Source organism: Phaethon lepturus, unplaced genomic scaffold (assembly GCF_000687285.1).
Source record: "Phaethon lepturus isolate BGI_N335 unplaced genomic scaffold, ASM68728v1 scaffold30564, whole genome shotgun sequence".
Lineage (NCBI taxonomy): Eukaryota > Metazoa > Chordata > Aves > Phaethontiformes > Phaethontidae > Phaethon > Phaethon lepturus.
In genome coordinates this window covers 19,824-36,368 of record NW_010533015.1, presented here as the reverse complement: position 1 = coordinate 36,368, position 16,545 = coordinate 19,824, and the positions used below count along the sequence as shown (strand labels likewise).

The 16,545-nt window shown below is 47.6% G+C and overlaps 1 protein-coding gene across 1 annotated transcript in view; it reads right to left on the bottom strand.

Moving 5' to 3' along the window:
* Positions 1-3,484: 3,484 nt before the first annotated feature.
* TMEM154 (transmembrane protein 154) overlaps positions 3,485-16,545 on the bottom strand; it is a gene marked incomplete at its 3' end in the record, with an annotated part of 13,418 nt that continues 357 nt past the window's right edge. The window contains exons 2-5 of the mRNA XM_010285052.1: positions 8,099-8,410; positions 6,309-6,336; positions 5,111-5,196; positions 3,485-3,545 (exon numbers count right to left, since the gene is read on the bottom strand). Of these exons, the coding sequence (XP_010283354.1) occupies positions 3,485-3,545; positions 5,111-5,196; positions 6,309-6,336; positions 8,099-8,410 (487 nt within the window). The remainder of the gene's footprint in view (positions 3,546-5,110; positions 5,197-6,308; positions 6,337-8,098; positions 8,411-16,545) is intronic.

Genomic DNA, 16,545 nt, shown 5'->3' with positions numbered 1-16,545 from the left:
CCCTGCTGGTTTCTGCCTAGCTAGCTTGCTCCCTAGCACTTTATTAATAAATGTTTTCTTCATGCCCATATTAAAAATGTGACTTTTTCTTTTATCGGCTGGCTAGATTTCAGTCAGCATTAACAGCCAGGGTTTAAACCACCTCTGAAGTTAAACCGGTCACTAATAGCCTTAATATTTCGTGTGTTTTTTTAAGTTCCTTGCCAAACTGAGGCACAGCCTGGGAAAGGAGTATTGCTTTCTGTACCGACTTATTCCCCACCTGGAACATCTCTCCATAAGAAGGAGTCACTCTTTTTCAGACAGAAAGACCGGGAGGGTGCCCAAGGAAAACCAAACCCCCTCGGGGTAGAGCCGAGGGGTACTCGGCAGCCTACGAAGACCCGTGCTGTGAAGGCGACAGGCCGGGGGAGTAAAGGACCCCAGAGAAGAGATTGGCCTTGCACCCGCTTGTGCACCAGGGGAGCATCATCCCTCGCCGGCCGCCCGCCGGCCCGCTCCCTCCCTCCTGCGTGCGCGGGACGGGAGCCCCGGCCAGGCTGGGGAGGTTTCGTGGTTCTCTGCTCGGGTGCAATCAGAATTTTAGCACCAGGTTTCAAAGGCAAGATCTGTTATTTTAAATACATACATATGTGGATATGTTTTTTAAAAATATATTTTTAACTTAGCTTATGCGCAAGGCAGACGACCTGCACCTACCAAGGAGCCCAGACTGTCGTATCTCGCCTCTTGTGCACAGATCTGCGTCCTTGATGCTCAGGAGTACAAATTTTTGCCATAATAATAGCTTTGTTTCGTTTTACTTCATAGTCTTTCACTGTCCTTGCTCAAAAGAGCTGCTGAAAACATCTATTTCTCTGTATGTAGTTCTCTTTCTGACATCATTCAGCTGAGAGTTTGGTCAGGGAAAGCAGCAGATCTTGGTCTGATAAGGTTCAATTGCAGAAATAAACGGGAACCCATTTTTTTTGTTTACCAGGAAATCCCACCACTTCAGATCCCTTTTCACTTAGAAATTAAGCACATTTCAAAACTTCATGTAAAAGGAAATTTGAAAAAGTAGTTTTAAGGGAAACACCTAGAAATATTTCACCACCACAGGGTTCTGTTATTTAAACTTCTCATAAATCTGCTATGAAAAAGTCACTTACTCTGAAAAGTAGTTTTGGAACAACTTTCATTATGAAAATGTCAAAATGTCATTATTGAAACGTTTAGTCAGAGATGTTTTCAAAATGATATGAAAATCAATTCATAGTTCAAAACATTTGGGTTTTGATGAACTCTCCCCAGCATCTTTATGAAGCAAGAAAACAAAACTCAGCCAGCTATGTTCAGTGAGGCCTTGAGATGTTTCCCGTATTGAAATATCATCAATAAAATCTAAAAAAAGAATTACCATAACTTGAGAAGAAATTTACCCAAGCAAAGCAGTCTTTCAGAATCTGAAATCGAACCTAATAATCTTGCACTTTGTATTCAACTAATATCCTTTGTCTGAGCCACTCAACATTTTAGAGATAAATCCCCTCTTTTTATTGGCATTTGTTTGCCTTCCTATGATTTAGAGGCATAAATTTCTCTACAGTCTTTACCCTAAGATACCACTCATAAGAAAATATGCTTAAATACTGTGAATACCTTCACTCTGGCTGAAGCATACTTATCTGAACAGGGCTGCTTTTCTGCATCAAGGCTTAAGCCTCGCTGTAGCGCTTTGAAGTGACAATATCTCTCTTTTACAGGTGGGGAACTTGAGGTAGGGTGTAGCCCAAAGATACCTTTTGCCAGTCAGAAGCAAAAACCCCCACCTTCTGATGGGGTTAATGCAAATCTAGTACAAAAGCACTTTAGCAAGGATGGTATTTAAAATGTCAGCTCAAGCTGGTAGGTCATGATGACTTTTTTTTTTCCCCTGAAAATGAACTGATAAGTTTTGGGAAGTAAACTTAATGCCTTAATGCTCAGGGTGTCGTTGTGCCTAAAAAGCCCTTCAGAGCATGACTAACTTCTGCTGGTGTTAGCATATGGCTCAAGCGCACTTTGTCCTATACTCCCTCCTATAGTCAGTGCTATGCTCAGCAAACCTGTTTTTTTTTTTAAGAGCACCACTGTGCAGCTGCCTCTCCTTAACAATTTTCCCCCTCTGAATTGTTATTTAGAGGCTGGAAGGGAAGACCCAGCTGGCTAGTGAATCCAGCATCTTTTCCAGCCGCTCAGGGTAAAATTATTGTGCTTGCTTGCATCTGGAACCTAGAATCTGAGATTTATTTAAAAAAACAAAAACAAAAACAAAAAACCACAAAAACAAACAAACAAACCCCTCCACAACAACCATTTCTCTTGCAATAGGTGTAAGCAGAAACCTTTTAAATACAAATAGCTGCAGTGCAGCAGCCCCATCCAAAAGCTACCCTGAAGCTGCAGCTTTGGAGCCGCTGAGTTGCGGAGTCTCCAGCAGCGGTGACTTAACATCACGGCTCTTTCACTCCTGAGCAAGGAAACTCAGAAAACGGGGGGATCGGGATATCACGAAGGTCTAGAGGGAGGTGCAGCTCCATCAGAGGGGCCTGTTGAGCTGAGTTATCTGGTGCCATGGCAAGGGGAAGACCTAGGTCCTCCTCCTGCCACTCCTCCCTGCTCCCCGCCTCGCCTGCTTGCGTCCGCTGCTTCCACTGCACCAGGGATTTTCTTGGCACACAGGGTGGTTTAATTGTCTGTTATCATAACCTGGCACAGAGGAGTTGCTTTGCCCACTCCCCAAAATGCAGCTGTAACACAAGCGTGCAGGAAAGGGCGATGGACAGCCCCTTGCTTCCAGCTGGAACCATGATTTTTAATTAGGGGAAATGGGAGTTTTGAGAGAGGCTTAGGGGTTCTGGCCAAAATCCTGAGGAAACCAGCCAGAACGAATTTAAGTTTACAAGCTGTCAGGGTTGTGGTTTTGCATCCCTCTGGGATCTCTGCTTGGACCACGAGCGAGCGCCAGCTCCGGGGGAGCGCTGCGCGGCGGCACCGGCAAGGTCCTTTGGGTTTCTCTCGGGGTGGGACCAGCCCCTGTTGGGCAGGTCGCAGCTCCAGCCAAAACATCTGGCAGCAGTTCTCGGGGACCTGCAGGCACCCGGCGGCAGAGGGGAGTGAGGAGTGCCGAGGAAGCTATGCTGAATGCTTGTATTAACACCTTGGGAAACTGTGATTAAAGTCTGATCAGCGAGTGAAACTCCATCTGTGCCATCTGGTTGTCTGTCTTGCACAGGTTTACAACCGCAAGATTATTTAGCGGTGCAGTTCACAAGCAAGGACTGGTTTAGAACTAAACGTCAAGCCTTTTTGTTTAAGTTGAAATTAAAGTTCCTATTTAAAAAGTTTAAAAGCTAAATAGACCAAAGGATCACTCTATTTATAATCACATATTAAAAAAAATAGATTATTTTGGAATGACATCAACCATAGTTCTTCAAATAATATAATGAACTAAAAGTACCTTGGGTTGGCAATAGATTCTTTTTCTTCTTCTCTTACAGTAGGCAAACATTCACAGTCAGCTGAAAAAGGGTAAGAAACAAGACTATAGTTACTCTTGGCAGCTCTTCTAAATTTAGTTCAAAATTGCATCAACTTTTATCATGCAGTCTCTCTAGAATGTAAAACTGCAGATGCTTTTCTGCACCCTTTTAGCTGTAAAAGCTGCATGGTCCCCATAGCGTAAATGTTATATGTTTTAAATCCTCCTTCCCTTTGATAGGTGTTGCCATAATTTCTTTATTGTATGTCTTTCAGTTGTTTATGTACATCTATACAAACGAACTACTTTTAAGGACTATTTCTTATAAACTGCCATGAGGAGGGCTATGTGTTAATCTTCCACTGCTTATAGTTGCACCTATGCTTTATAGTCCAGCTGGGAATTTGGGGCAGGGGTTTAGGGAAGGCTAACAAAAAAAACCCCACCCCAGATGTAAACTATTTGCTCCTTTCTGTCCACAGAATTTAAAAAAATATTTTACGGCACTATTTCCCCGTGTCCTATACTTAATGTCTCTATTTCACTACTGCTGCGTAGCACATGTTTTCTGCTAGAGCTTGCGGACTGCGAAGGTCAAAGCCCCATCATGTGGAGCACTGTGCTAACGCAAGGAAATGCTCCGAAGAGTTTTATGTCCTGAAAAACAAAGCATCCCTAGGAGGTCAGGCAAATGAGCCATTTGGATATAAGGCAAGGGACCAGGAATGAAACGAGCATCAGGGTTTCAGCATTCCCCAGCCAGTGAGAAGCTGTTAAGCGGTTCAAAATCGGGCCTCGGATAATTCACGCCTTACTGAAGACCTGCGTTTTTTTGAGGAGAGCCTTGAAGGAGGAAGCAGGGCCCAGGGAGATTTTGGCTGGGAGATTTCGGTTGGGAGGAAAATGGCGGAGTTGGGAAATACAAGATACCTAAAAGTAGCTAAGAAAGAGCTGAAGATGCTGCTGGTGGTCATTACGGCAGGTAATAAAGTGATAACTAATTGCTCCATGGGCTGATAGACTTGCCAGAGAAGATGTAGATGGTGAATGGTGCTGGCAGCAAAGAGCAGCTTGCGTTCCATGCGGTAGAGATGACAAGCGAGGGAAAGGACACAGAGAGGGGAGGGATGTATTCATAGGATGCTGGCAGCAGTTTTAAGTAAACAGTGGCTTGAACTATGGGTAAAGGTGTGTTTCTTCTACAATAGCGCAATGTGGAGCACAGAAGTGGAGAAGCTCTGAAGACTGAAAGGACTAGATGCTTCAGAAACTGGTATTTAGCATTAAACGTGTATTTAAAAATATAAATACTGTTCACAGCTATACGTGTGTTTAATAGAGGTGTCTACTAGAAACTCAAAACATTTATGATATTCCATCATATGTTAAAAGTAAGCTCCCACACAAACTAAAATACTCCCCTGAACAATTCTACCCCTGACATTTGTGCTGCTATTTTAGTAGCAGGGAGTCAAGAACACAACTAAAAATGTTGAAGGGAAAGCAGTGACATCCATACAAAATGCCTTACATCGATTTTTCTATGCATGGGATCTATGTCAGCTAGAAAGAGAGGGATGGTGGAGTAGAGGGGTTACCGTGTACCATTTTTGTTCATGCTGTTCATCCATTTATCAAGCTCTTCCATTTCTATCTCCATAACAGAGGGTGTGTCTTCTTCAAAAATAGGACTTGTGAGGAGAGAGGGGAAGAAAAGGCATTACACAAAATGTTTAATTCAAACAGTTCACGATGTAGTAATTTTGTATGAATCGTTCATAATTCCAGGCACACGTATAAACCCTGGAAAGCCGTCCTAGCCTAGTAATCTGCGAAGACGTCAGCCCAAGGGGTGCAAGCGAAACGGCTGCGAACTGATTTGGAGGAGCGGCAGCAAGATGCCGGCCCTGGGCAGAGGTTGGGCTGGCTGGGAGGTGGCATGGGGAGGTACTTGGGTGGCACGGTCTGGTCTGTGCCAGGACACAGGACCGCTGCAGCTGTTCCAGAACTGGCCCTACTGTGAACAGAAAACTGAAAAATAAAATAATTTGTCTCTGCCCTGCTAGAACACGTGGCAAAAGTCACGCTGCTCCAGTGATAAAAGCAGAGGGCCTAAAGTTTCATCCCAGCTGTGAATGACATTGACAGCAACTTCAAAAGGAAAGAGCATGAGTAGAGTAACTCTGCATTTATTTAAACACCTCCGTTTACCCTCCCTTTGCTGATCATTCCCGGAGTGACATGGTAGAAAAAATATTTTTAGGAAAAAAAAAAATTTTTTTTTTTTTTTTTTGGTCCTGTGAGGCCAATTTAATAACTTCTGGCATTGATAAGCAAGATGGAGCTCAATAAAAGGTAATGATAAAAATTATCACTCGAAGAACCACTCAGCTTTTGGCTTGCTTTCCCAGCAGCGCAGGCATCGCTGCCGCGGCAGCGGGGCGAGCCTTTCTGCCTCACCTCGGAGTGAGAAGACAAACTTGAAAAACAGGAGCAAGGCACAGAGCTTATTCTGAATAATAAAAGCTTGTGACAAGCCTGGGAACTGATCCCCTTTGCTCATGGAGTATCTGGTATGTCTTGGGGCTGGGGGAGCCGTGGGTGCCTAGAGCAGGCGTAGGGGTGGGTGGGTGGTGGGTGCCTGTGGGGCCACCTCTGGAGATACTGAACTGGAGCAACTGATGGCAAAAGGTAATGGTGTTTAGTGTACGACTGAATTGAAACGGGGAGTGAAGGAGCCAAAAATCATAATATCCTGTTAAAGACCAAAAAAGAAAGAGAGAGTGATGTTCATAGACTTTACCTTTTCACATTTTCGCTTCCCAGCTCATCTGGAAAAGAAAAAAATTGGTGTTCATAGTTCTGCTCTTTAAATATACAGGGTCCAGACTGCAAGCAAGCCTTTAATAGGGTCGCGTAAAACAGGTTGCATTTTCAAAAGGCGTAATAGTTAACTTGTAGATGAAAGACAAAACATCTCATCCTGTTTGTAATTTTCAGAGGAACCTATTACTTTTAATCTTGAACACACTAATGGCAGCTCATTATTAGCGCAGCCGTGCTGGGAGGAAACCGAGTGTTAGTGCCGCGGTGGGCAGGACGCTGCAGGTGCACGCTTCCCTAAGCAAAACAGGTGTCATGAGAGAAAGGGAATCCTGAAAAGGAACCACTGCTGCACAAAAATTGTTTACTGGAAGCGTCGGGACAATCCAGCTCTGCCTGGAGCCTCTGAGAGCCACTCATGGAGAGAAGAAGGGGGGTGTGGACTTGCATGGCAGATTAAATCTCAGTTAGGCAAATGAAGCTGAACTGGCCAGATGTCAAAAGGGATTCAAAGCTAGTTATGACCCCAGGACAAAGCAAAGATGGGAAAAAAAAAATAGTGTAACAGCCATTACGCAGATAAATAACTTCCTCTCTGGGACTCAAGTGACTGAAAAGCCTCAGTCCTCAAAAAAGAATAAAGAACTGCATATAGGCTTCACATTATATACTGTCTTACATCAGACTATTTTTAATTCATTGTTGCCAATGGGTGCTGACACCTCCCACTCGTCCCAGCATGTTTCCTGAGTGCAGAGCCACGCCAGGGCCACAGAAGCATCTGCCCCTGCCTTGAGGATGCCCAAAATCCAGGCAATAGGCACAGGGCAAGAGACCCCAGGATTGTGCCCCTGCAAGGCACCACATTTCCCGTCCCTCTGAAGAGTGTACCTGCATCTCAGGTCATCCAGAAACAGGTGGGCACCTAGGTGCCCTGGTCGTGAATTTAGAGTTCGCTGTGAGGGTGACACAGCGATAAGGCAGGTGCAGCCTAAAAATGCCCTGAAAAATGGACTTAAAATCTGTATCGAATGTATGTCACTGTCTGCAGGCTGAGGAGCTTACAGCTGCACTCCTCTTCTGTAGAGACACTGATAGGACCATTTCAGGACTTCACTTACCAACTGCAGGGTTTTAATATGACACCTCAGTTTGTTTTCTGTGGCTTGACACTCCGAGTTATTGATCTCTTTGCTAACAGATCAAAGTACCTTCCTGAAGCACTGCTCTCCCTATCGCAGCACCTGGGCAGTCTGACCGCGGGATTCCTAGCTCGTTTATTGTGGTATCTTCATAGCTGCCACCACCCTACAGGTTCCCTTAAAAGTCTTCCACAAAACGGTTTTGCTTGTTCTTATTTTGTTGGAGCTCCGGGCAACTTTACCTCCTGGGCAGCACAGGCAATAGAAGCATTGAATTCACCTTGCGTGAAGTTACTGAGCATAAAGAGAAGAGCAAGCGTTTGCCGCCGCACGGTCGGGTCCGGACACCATTCCCGGCGTTGCCAGGAGCCGGAGCTCGGTGCCGCGGCTCCCGTGGGCGTGCAGCGTGAGCAGGAGGTGCCAAGAACCAGAACTAGCTCCCGCACAAGGAGAGGTGCGCGCCCAGGCACCGCTGGCCGGGAGCGGATCCCTTTCCTGTCTATCAAACGAGCAACTACAACCGGAGGAGAATATCCTAAACGTGGCATCCCAGGCCTCCGCATAACATTTCGCTAACGTCGAGCGCGTCCTAAAAATGTCCTTCTGATGCATGAGAAGTCAGATTTACCTTGCTTAGACTTTTTCCTTTTATGATGTACTACAAAAAATACGATCAGCAAGATCAGCAGGACCAGCAGCGCGACGGGGACAACATATGTCAAGATAGACTGTTCCGCTGCTTCTAGGCTGTCCTGATTGTTCACGGCGTTCAGTTCAGTACTCGGAGTACTTTTTGTTTCAAAGCTGCTTTCAGTAGTGCTCGCAGTGGCAAGTACTGCCTCGCGGTCAGCCGCGGTCGAAGAACGCATAGCAGGAGGAGGCGTTACTGTAACGGTGGATAACATCGGCGATCCATCTCCTGAACCATCATTTTCAGAGCCTGCCAAATATATGAGGACAACTTAACATTTTATGGGTTTTATTGGTATTACAAGTGAGTCAAAGCGTACAGCTTTGATATTTACTTTTCATATGACGTCTTAAAAAAAATAATCAGCAGACGCTCTGTACACACAGATTTGAAGTCCTGGGCATCAGATGTAAAATTAGATCTCAAATTCATCACAAAATCTTACCAGTCCTGGCCATGTTCTTCAGCTGGCTTTTACTGGGACACATCAGCACGCCTGGTCTGTCTGCACATAGCCGTGCACAGACGGACCTTTTTTTTTCCTGCAGGTTGGCATCCGGTCTCGCTCTCACATAAAAGTTGTCATCTTCTCAGTAAACCGCCCCACCCCACTTTGCTCCTCAGCCTTGGCGCATACAGCCGCGACCTCTCTCATCCCTCCCCTTACCCACAGAGTTAGTGCTCCCTTCGGGGAGACCATTATCATCCCTGGTTCACCAATTCCTCCAGCCCACTCCTCTCCCTGTTCCTGTGCCTTTCTCAAATTTGTTAAGTTTGTTTCACTGTGAAAAAGAGAATTGGTGAAAGGAAGCCTGAAGCCCGCCAACGCCGCTGACTTTCACTTCTGCGTGGGCTGGAAGAGGTAGTAGTAATGCAGGGACCTTACTGGATTCAGATGCAGTTAACTGCTCCTCTGTCTGATCCTAGGGGCTGGGTGAAGGAGCGTATGGCAAAGGGTCAGTGCTGGTTATTCTTCACAAATGCTAAGACTAAGGGGTTCTGAAGCTTGATTTGGGTTTTGGTTTCATTTGTCACGCATTTTGCAAGAAAAGTGGCTAAAATTGGCTGTATTGGTAATAATGAAACAAGAGGGTTTTTAAGGCTAATTGAGAGTCTGTGTTGACCGTGAGGGAGTTTAAAGCTTAACAGAAGTACAGCAAATTCTGGGCTGATACTCTATTCTATACTGATGCCAAAAATCCGGTTGTAACCAAAGGTGCGGGAATCGGTCCTTAGATAAACTACATCAACATGTTTCCAAATGAAAAGTCTTCAATAATTTTCTTAGGATGAAATTAAATGATGATTTTTTTGTGTTACCTGCCCTATCAGATACAATGCCGGCATGGTGCGGCTCTCATTTTATGCAACAAAGGAGGATGGGGCTTCATGACTTTTGCAATGGCATCTTTCTCCCCGTTCTTGTAAAGTGCTGGGCAGCCACAGTTTCCACTAGAGTTAGCAAGAGCTTACGGTTTTCAGCACCTCAGTGCTGGCATTTCCAATCTCACAGGACTGGAACCAAAAGTACTTAGCATTTTAAATGCTTTTGTAAACACATTAATCTTCATAATGGCCCTGAGAGATGAGCAGTTATCATCCCCATTTTACAAATGAGAAATCAGAAGGACAGGGATGCTGTCCTTCCCAGGGATGCCAAGTGAGAGAGGAAAACTGGGATTAGAGCGCTATCTCTTGCTTAATCCACTCTGCAGCATCTCCTCAGCTGTCCGGTTTGTCTCGAAGAGGAAATGGGTATCTCATGACACTATTCCAGGAAACCCAGTTTCAAATTAATACAATTATTTGAGTGTGACGGCAGTGATTCAGCTAGATTTTTATGCCGTGCTTATCACTCAGGCACCTGCTTGTTTCATCCTTTCCTAAAAACTAGGGAAGAATGTTAACACTTAATAAATAATACCTGCTACTTTAATATAGCATTTAATACTGCAAAGGTCACTGGACTCTTTCACCACAATCCGATGATGGAAGTCAGCTCTTCAGTGGCAAAGCACTTTGTATCGATAGCCTCCCTGTCGCTTTCTTCTGTATTTAGTATTTCAGTCAAGAGCAAAACACGGTCTCTGCCTCCCTTGCAGGTAATGACCCCTTACACATCTGCTCCTCCGCCCCTTCCCGTGACCTGCCGGCTCTCATTAATCCTATCGCAGAGGACAGGAGGCAGAGCTCCTCTCCCAGATGAGTTTGGCCACTTGACTTTTCTTTCCCGAGGTAGTTCACAGTCCCCGGTGCCCGCAGCCGCTCCGTTTCGATTGCCATTGCATAGAGCGGCGAGGCTTCGCTAGAGATGGCCGCGCCACAGACCACGGCGCGACGGACTGCGCCGCTGGCGGCACCGCTGGACCACCTCGGCCTCACCCAACCGCTTCGATGATCTTGCTTCATTTTCCCCCTCTGGCCATCGCCCTTGAAACCTGTCATCTGCCCCATTTGATATACTGACAAGGACAAGCCCATTGCTAAAAATAGTACAAATGGGAAAGGGTGTGAGAAAAAGAACTTATTTCTCATTTAGTCTTAGAGCTAAAACAGATTTTTTCAAGTGTCTAAAGCACGGTGTGACTTTAAAGCAAAAGCAAACAGTCACACCTCATTAACTGCACGGCTGAACTTTCGGCTGCAGCGTACGCTGCGTTTCATTTCCAAGAGAGACTTTTCCAGCATCTCTGGTGCTTTTTATTTGCCTGCTTTTGAGCTATGAAGCAGATTTCAAACCATTTGTCTGCGTGTGAAATAGAATTACCTTTTCTGGTCTCTAGGCAAAGAAAATGGCAAATCACAGGGAGTGACCTTGCTGCCATGTATTTTTGTCCACTTTGCATAATTCCAGGGACAAAACAGCATCTCTTCTGTGAACACCATTTCCTCTGACAGAGATCTTTTTCTCCGAGTGAATTAAATACGTCTTTCAGCAGAAGGGCAGCCAATTGCACGATGTTCTTGCAAGGATATCGCTCTTATTTCCTGGGTTTCACCTGCTGCCTCCACACATCTCCCTCCAGCTCTTCTGCCCGTCACCTCCGAGGACCATGGCCCGGACGCGAGGGATGCCCTACCTGTCACGCGGGGGCCGCTCCCGCTCTTGGGCCACCCACGTGTCACATTTTTTACGCGGTAGGAAAATCGCAGCCCACACCTGGGTGGGCCTGCTGGCTTGCACCAAGGAAGGGTTTGTGCCTCCAGCCCGGCGGGGAGGGGTGGACTCGGGCAGCTTGCCGCAGCCAGCTGCCGGGGCCGCGTGAGAGCCACGTGGCTGGCCCCATGGTAGTCATCGTTTTTCGTAGCGTTTCAGTTTAAAGTGCTCAAAATGGCAAGCAGGCTGTGTTGCAGCTAGCCCTGGTGGCTGTTTTGCAGGGTGAATGAATGCTGGCCCTTGCAAAAGATGCTATTCAAACATCTTCTCCATGCCTGGGGGGAGCCAGGTTTGCGGCGGTCATTGATACCGTGAGCTGTCTTAGCTGTTCTTGGGTTTCATCTTGCAGGGAACTACTAGCTCCCTCCAAAAGGGAGTCTGGCCATAACATAACACAACACAACACAACACAACATAACTATTGAAGATGGAAAACCGAGGTCAATGGAGTGGAACAAGGAGCAAGTCACATCTGACCATGGAGATACCTCCTTGTCTTTGCAAAGCCCGTGCCCTTCCTCTTGCTGAGCTCAGCCTCATGCTGTTGGCTACGGTCTGACACCCGCACTCATCCCTCTGCACATGTCGGCCAAGGAGCAGCTGCACACACATCAACCGCATCGGCTTCAGCTTTGTCTGGACCGCCTGGGGCACAAGTGCTGGCAACTCGTCCCCGTGTCGAGGGAAGTGGATGGGAGCACGCCACAGCTTCAGCCCAGCCCGTATTGCCACTTTCCATGCTTTAAAGAGCAGAAGGGAGAGGGGCTGCCATGCAGCTGTGTCCCTGCCCGATGGGGAGCTGGGCACAGCTGGAACTGGGAGCTAAGAAGTCCTCGGGTTCCCACCACTGACATATTAGGGGATCTAGCCCTCAAGGGGCCAAAATGCCTGAGCAAGCACTAGCAGTGGCGCAAAAAAGGTTCCATTACAGTTCTTATGAATTACAAACAAGCTATGTCCCTGTATGCAGATACCATGGTATAAGGTATAATTCAATATTTTCTACTTTAAAAATATGCTTGGATTACTGATGGACTTCGTGAGATTTTTGGGGTGCTCCCAAGCCTGCCTTTCAAAAGAGACAGAGGGAGCTGAATATACTGAGCAGCTTTACAGACTGGAGTCCAGACAACTGCATCTCAACCAACCAACCAACCAACCAACCAACCAACATTTCTGTTGTTGCCGCATTTCTTCCTCTGAGGTTTGTGCTGTAGCTCCCAGAGGTGGCGATACGAGCTTCTTGATGAAGTAAGCGGGCAAACAGGTTTCTGATTTCAGCTGGATGTGAGGCAAACAAAAATAGCCGGCAGTCAGCACATTGGGTTCTGCTGCAAAATCACCCGACTCCCTCCTGCCTTCTCATCAGACTCAAGGATTGGTGTCTCTGAAGGGAATGTTTCAAATTACGCTATAGCACCTACTTACAGGAGAAAAAGGGATGGGATAGGGGAAAAGCAAGAGCTAAGTCAAGGGGATAATCAAGCTTTTCAGTTTGAAAGGGAATTTTTTGTTTTTCTTAACTTTCCTAGGAGCTATAAAAATGCTGTGAAAGGAAGGCTAACAAGAGGGTGACAAAACAAAAAAAGGCTATAAATCCGTGTAAGCTGGAGCAAAGTTACCATATCCTGTATCACTCTGTTTCATACACACATTCCTTCTGGTGGTATAGTCACACGCACGACTCCACCTCGTCTCTATGATCCTCTCTCCTATTGCTTGACTCATCCCTGTTCCGTTCCTCTCCCTGCATTTCACGTTGCTGTAAGAAGGGCCGTTCCTTGCCACAGCCAGGGCTTGCCCAGCTGCCTGCTGCCGGCCGGCTGCGGCAGGTCCTGCCTGTCGGTCTGGCTGGAAGAGGAATCCTTAAAAGCCCGCAGGCGAGCTGTGGGCTGCGCACGCTCTTCTGATGAGGGAGCACAAACTTTTCAGAACGGCTAATCTGTAGACAAGATCCTATTAAAGGAGGGTGCTTAGAAAGTGTTATCTAGGCATAACCTGAAAGAGGAAACAACTGTTTTAAGTTAATTTCTAGACGATGGAAGCTGCTTTCTCCTCACTGCACTTCCATCCAGCCGAAGTGCTGCGTTAACTGCCGGTGTTGCAAATGCAGTCACGCGTCTTAGAGTGTCAAACTGTGAACCTGTAGTCTCATTCCTCACCCCCAGTACTAAGGGCTTTCCAGATCATTTTATGTGTTTAGTTGCATCTACTTAATCTCGTGGCCTTCCAGCTCTGCATCAGTGATACCTGTGTGACCTTGCTGTGATGCAAATCTCTCGGTGCTCCTTGCTCGCAGGAGGACCCTGAAATTAAAGATTCAAAAGCTCCAAACGCTCTCCAGCTGTCGTAAAATCTCTTGAGGAAAATTAGACTGGGGTCACTGACTGAAATTTAGTATACAGTCTTGCACATGTAAAGGAGAGATTTTCTGAAATGCCCCTGAAAGCACTTGAATAAAACACAGTGGAAGTTTGTGTGTGTGTGGATAAAGGGGATGAACAGGAGCAAATATGTGCAAGGAATTGAAGTGTTCAGCAGAAAGCATTTTTCATCTGCTTTTTAGAGCGCTGCACTTTGGAAAGAGAGGATGTAGCAAATCCTCATTTCTTACATTGTTGCTTTGCTGGAAAATTGTAACAGGCGACTGATGGGTTCACACCTGTTCCCAAGTTCATTACTCCAGGGGGGAACAGGTCCAAAACATCGCTCCCTTAGAGACCTTGGCTTTGCAGGGGACTTTACCTAAAAGGCCCTTCTCTGCCGGAGGGAGAGCTGCCGTCTGCGATCCCGGCACAAGCTGCTGAGTCGCTGGATCTTTGACAGCAAACGTTTCTTTGAACAGCGGCTCAAAAGAACAGCGCAGAGACGCAGACGAAACAAAGCGCTACCTGCAGCCACCCCAGCTCTTCCACTTGGCGACCTGACACGCTTCACCGCTCCCCTCCCTCACGCGTTTTCTTGCTCCCCGCGTCAGGACACTTACTGACGCTGCGATTTCCCGCACGTTTCAGTGGGCGCGGAGGGAGGTACCGTACCCCGGGAAGCGCCTGCAGGGTCACAGCCTGCTCCTGTAAGCTATAGTAAGGGCCTTCATGCTTGTTCCCATGGACAGCACGTGCCTTGGTTTAGGGCTTTAGGGCTGCTGCGAGGCTGAGCAGCGACGACCATCAGCCGGCGCAGGCAGGACCACTGCTGGCCCTCAGCAGGTCACCCACAGGGCTTTCTGCCCGCACAAAGCAAGGAGGTGGGGAAGGGGAAGGGGCCTGGTGCAAACCCCGATGCCGCCTCGGTGTGGAGCCGGGAGAGGGCTAGCACCCAGAGCTGAGACCTCAGGCACGCTCTTAGAGCTATGGGCTTAGAGCAATTGTAGCGTAGCCGGGAGGAAACTGTCTGTTAATCATAATCCAAATGGCAAGGCAAGGGTTTTACAAGGCTCCAGCAAGGTATGGGAACAGGGCTTGGAAAGGCTTCAATCTGTCTATGCGGCAAGATTTAATCACACTCTTATCGCCTGTTTTGTAAATGGTTTCTAGACAGTAGAGGTGAGACCTGGGAGATCCCCAAGAGCTTCTGCCCCCCTTCTCCAGCAGACCACTTTAAAGGTGAGGACTGTGTCTGGGACCAGAAGAAAAAGGGAAAAAAGATCCTTTAAAGGCCCTGCCCTGTTGACCTGAGAGCAAAGGATCCCCTCGGCAGAGGGGCTCCCAACCCACCAGTGCCTGTGGGGTATACAAGGCACTCTTATGAACATGAACTCTTCCCCCTTCCAGTTCAATTTCAACCTCAGTGCCCAAGTTCACAGCTTCCCCCCTCCCACCCTTGCAGTCAGAGTAAGCTCTGGCTACATTTTGGGGTTGTTTGCAGAAACAAAAGCCCCCTTTGTGTGGGGAGCAAGGGTCCCTGTCTTCTCTGGGCGGGTGTCCTCCTCCCCTTCCCCGACAGTGGGGGCTGCCGCAGGAGAGCCGGGGCTGACAGCGCTCAGGGAGAGCTCTGGCAGGACTGACTCGCTCCCGTGGAGGAACTGTTCCAAAATCAACCAAAATTTAAAAGTGGACCTCCCGGTAGGAAGCCTCTAAAGGCAGCGGGGAGCAGGTTGGGGCAGCTGGTATGTGGCACCTGCCCGGTGCTTTGTGCAGCCTTTAACGCCCGCCGTGAAGAAGGGCAGGAGGGGCCCAGCCATGGGCTGGGGGGGTCGGGGACCAAGGCGTCCCTCCGCCCTGTGGAGATGGTGATGAAATACTAGCCATCAGTACACTGCAGGTGAGCTAAGGAAGCCAGAGCCCGATCCCTCTGCGTTGCTTGCATCGTGCCCTTCCGTTTTCCCGAGACCTCCATTTCTCTCTGTCCGTGGCAGGATTTTTTCCTTCGACCGCTTCGATTCTGAGCTACACCCAACGCTTGCAGCGCGTTTTCCTACGGTGTCTGTAACACAGCAGGGCTGTAGTAACGCAGACAAGACCAAACTGTTTTATACCTTGCTTAGCTCATTCTTGCGGCCAAGCAAGCCTCCTCACCGCCAGCGTCTCCGCAGCATGCCGGGAGCCAGCAGCCCTGTTTTACACCCTGCTAATAGTACTGGTTTTCAGGGGAAAAAAAAATAGCCGTGCCAAACCACCTATTTCACCAATGCATTTTAAAAGCGTAATAGAAGAAGTCCAGTGATAGTGGAGAGTGACCGTCCTCTCTCCCTGCTCCCCGGCGAGCTCCTGCCCGCTACAGCAGCACAGAGGCAGCAAACACCTCTAGTCCATGCTGAGGTGCTTTGGCAGGGATTTGTGCAACACCGAAAGGCATATAAGCACCACCGGGCAAGGCTGTACTAAAAGAGCTGCCTGTCTGATGCTGGCTGCCAAAATGCCAGTGGAACAAGCCACCTCCTGCCAATGGGTGAGAGCCTCTGCGACAACACCCCAACTCTTCAGCATTTTGTCACAAGCTGCTTTTCCGCTCATGGGTTTTCCCTCCAAAGGGTCAGGACCTAAATCCACGGCATTGATCACTTTGCTCTGCAGCCGAGAATTCAAAATATTTGTCTCCGGAACCGGCTGTTCTTTTGTTAAACCGGTTTCAGTGCACTGGGACTACGGAAATCGGCAGTCGGCTATTGAATGGAAGCGGCGCTCCGTCTTTAACCTTACTATTAAATGCTGATAGTATGGGTGTGGGGTTAAAAAAGTACAACAAATAATTAAAATTAGAACCAAAATGCCTGATGGGCCAGCAT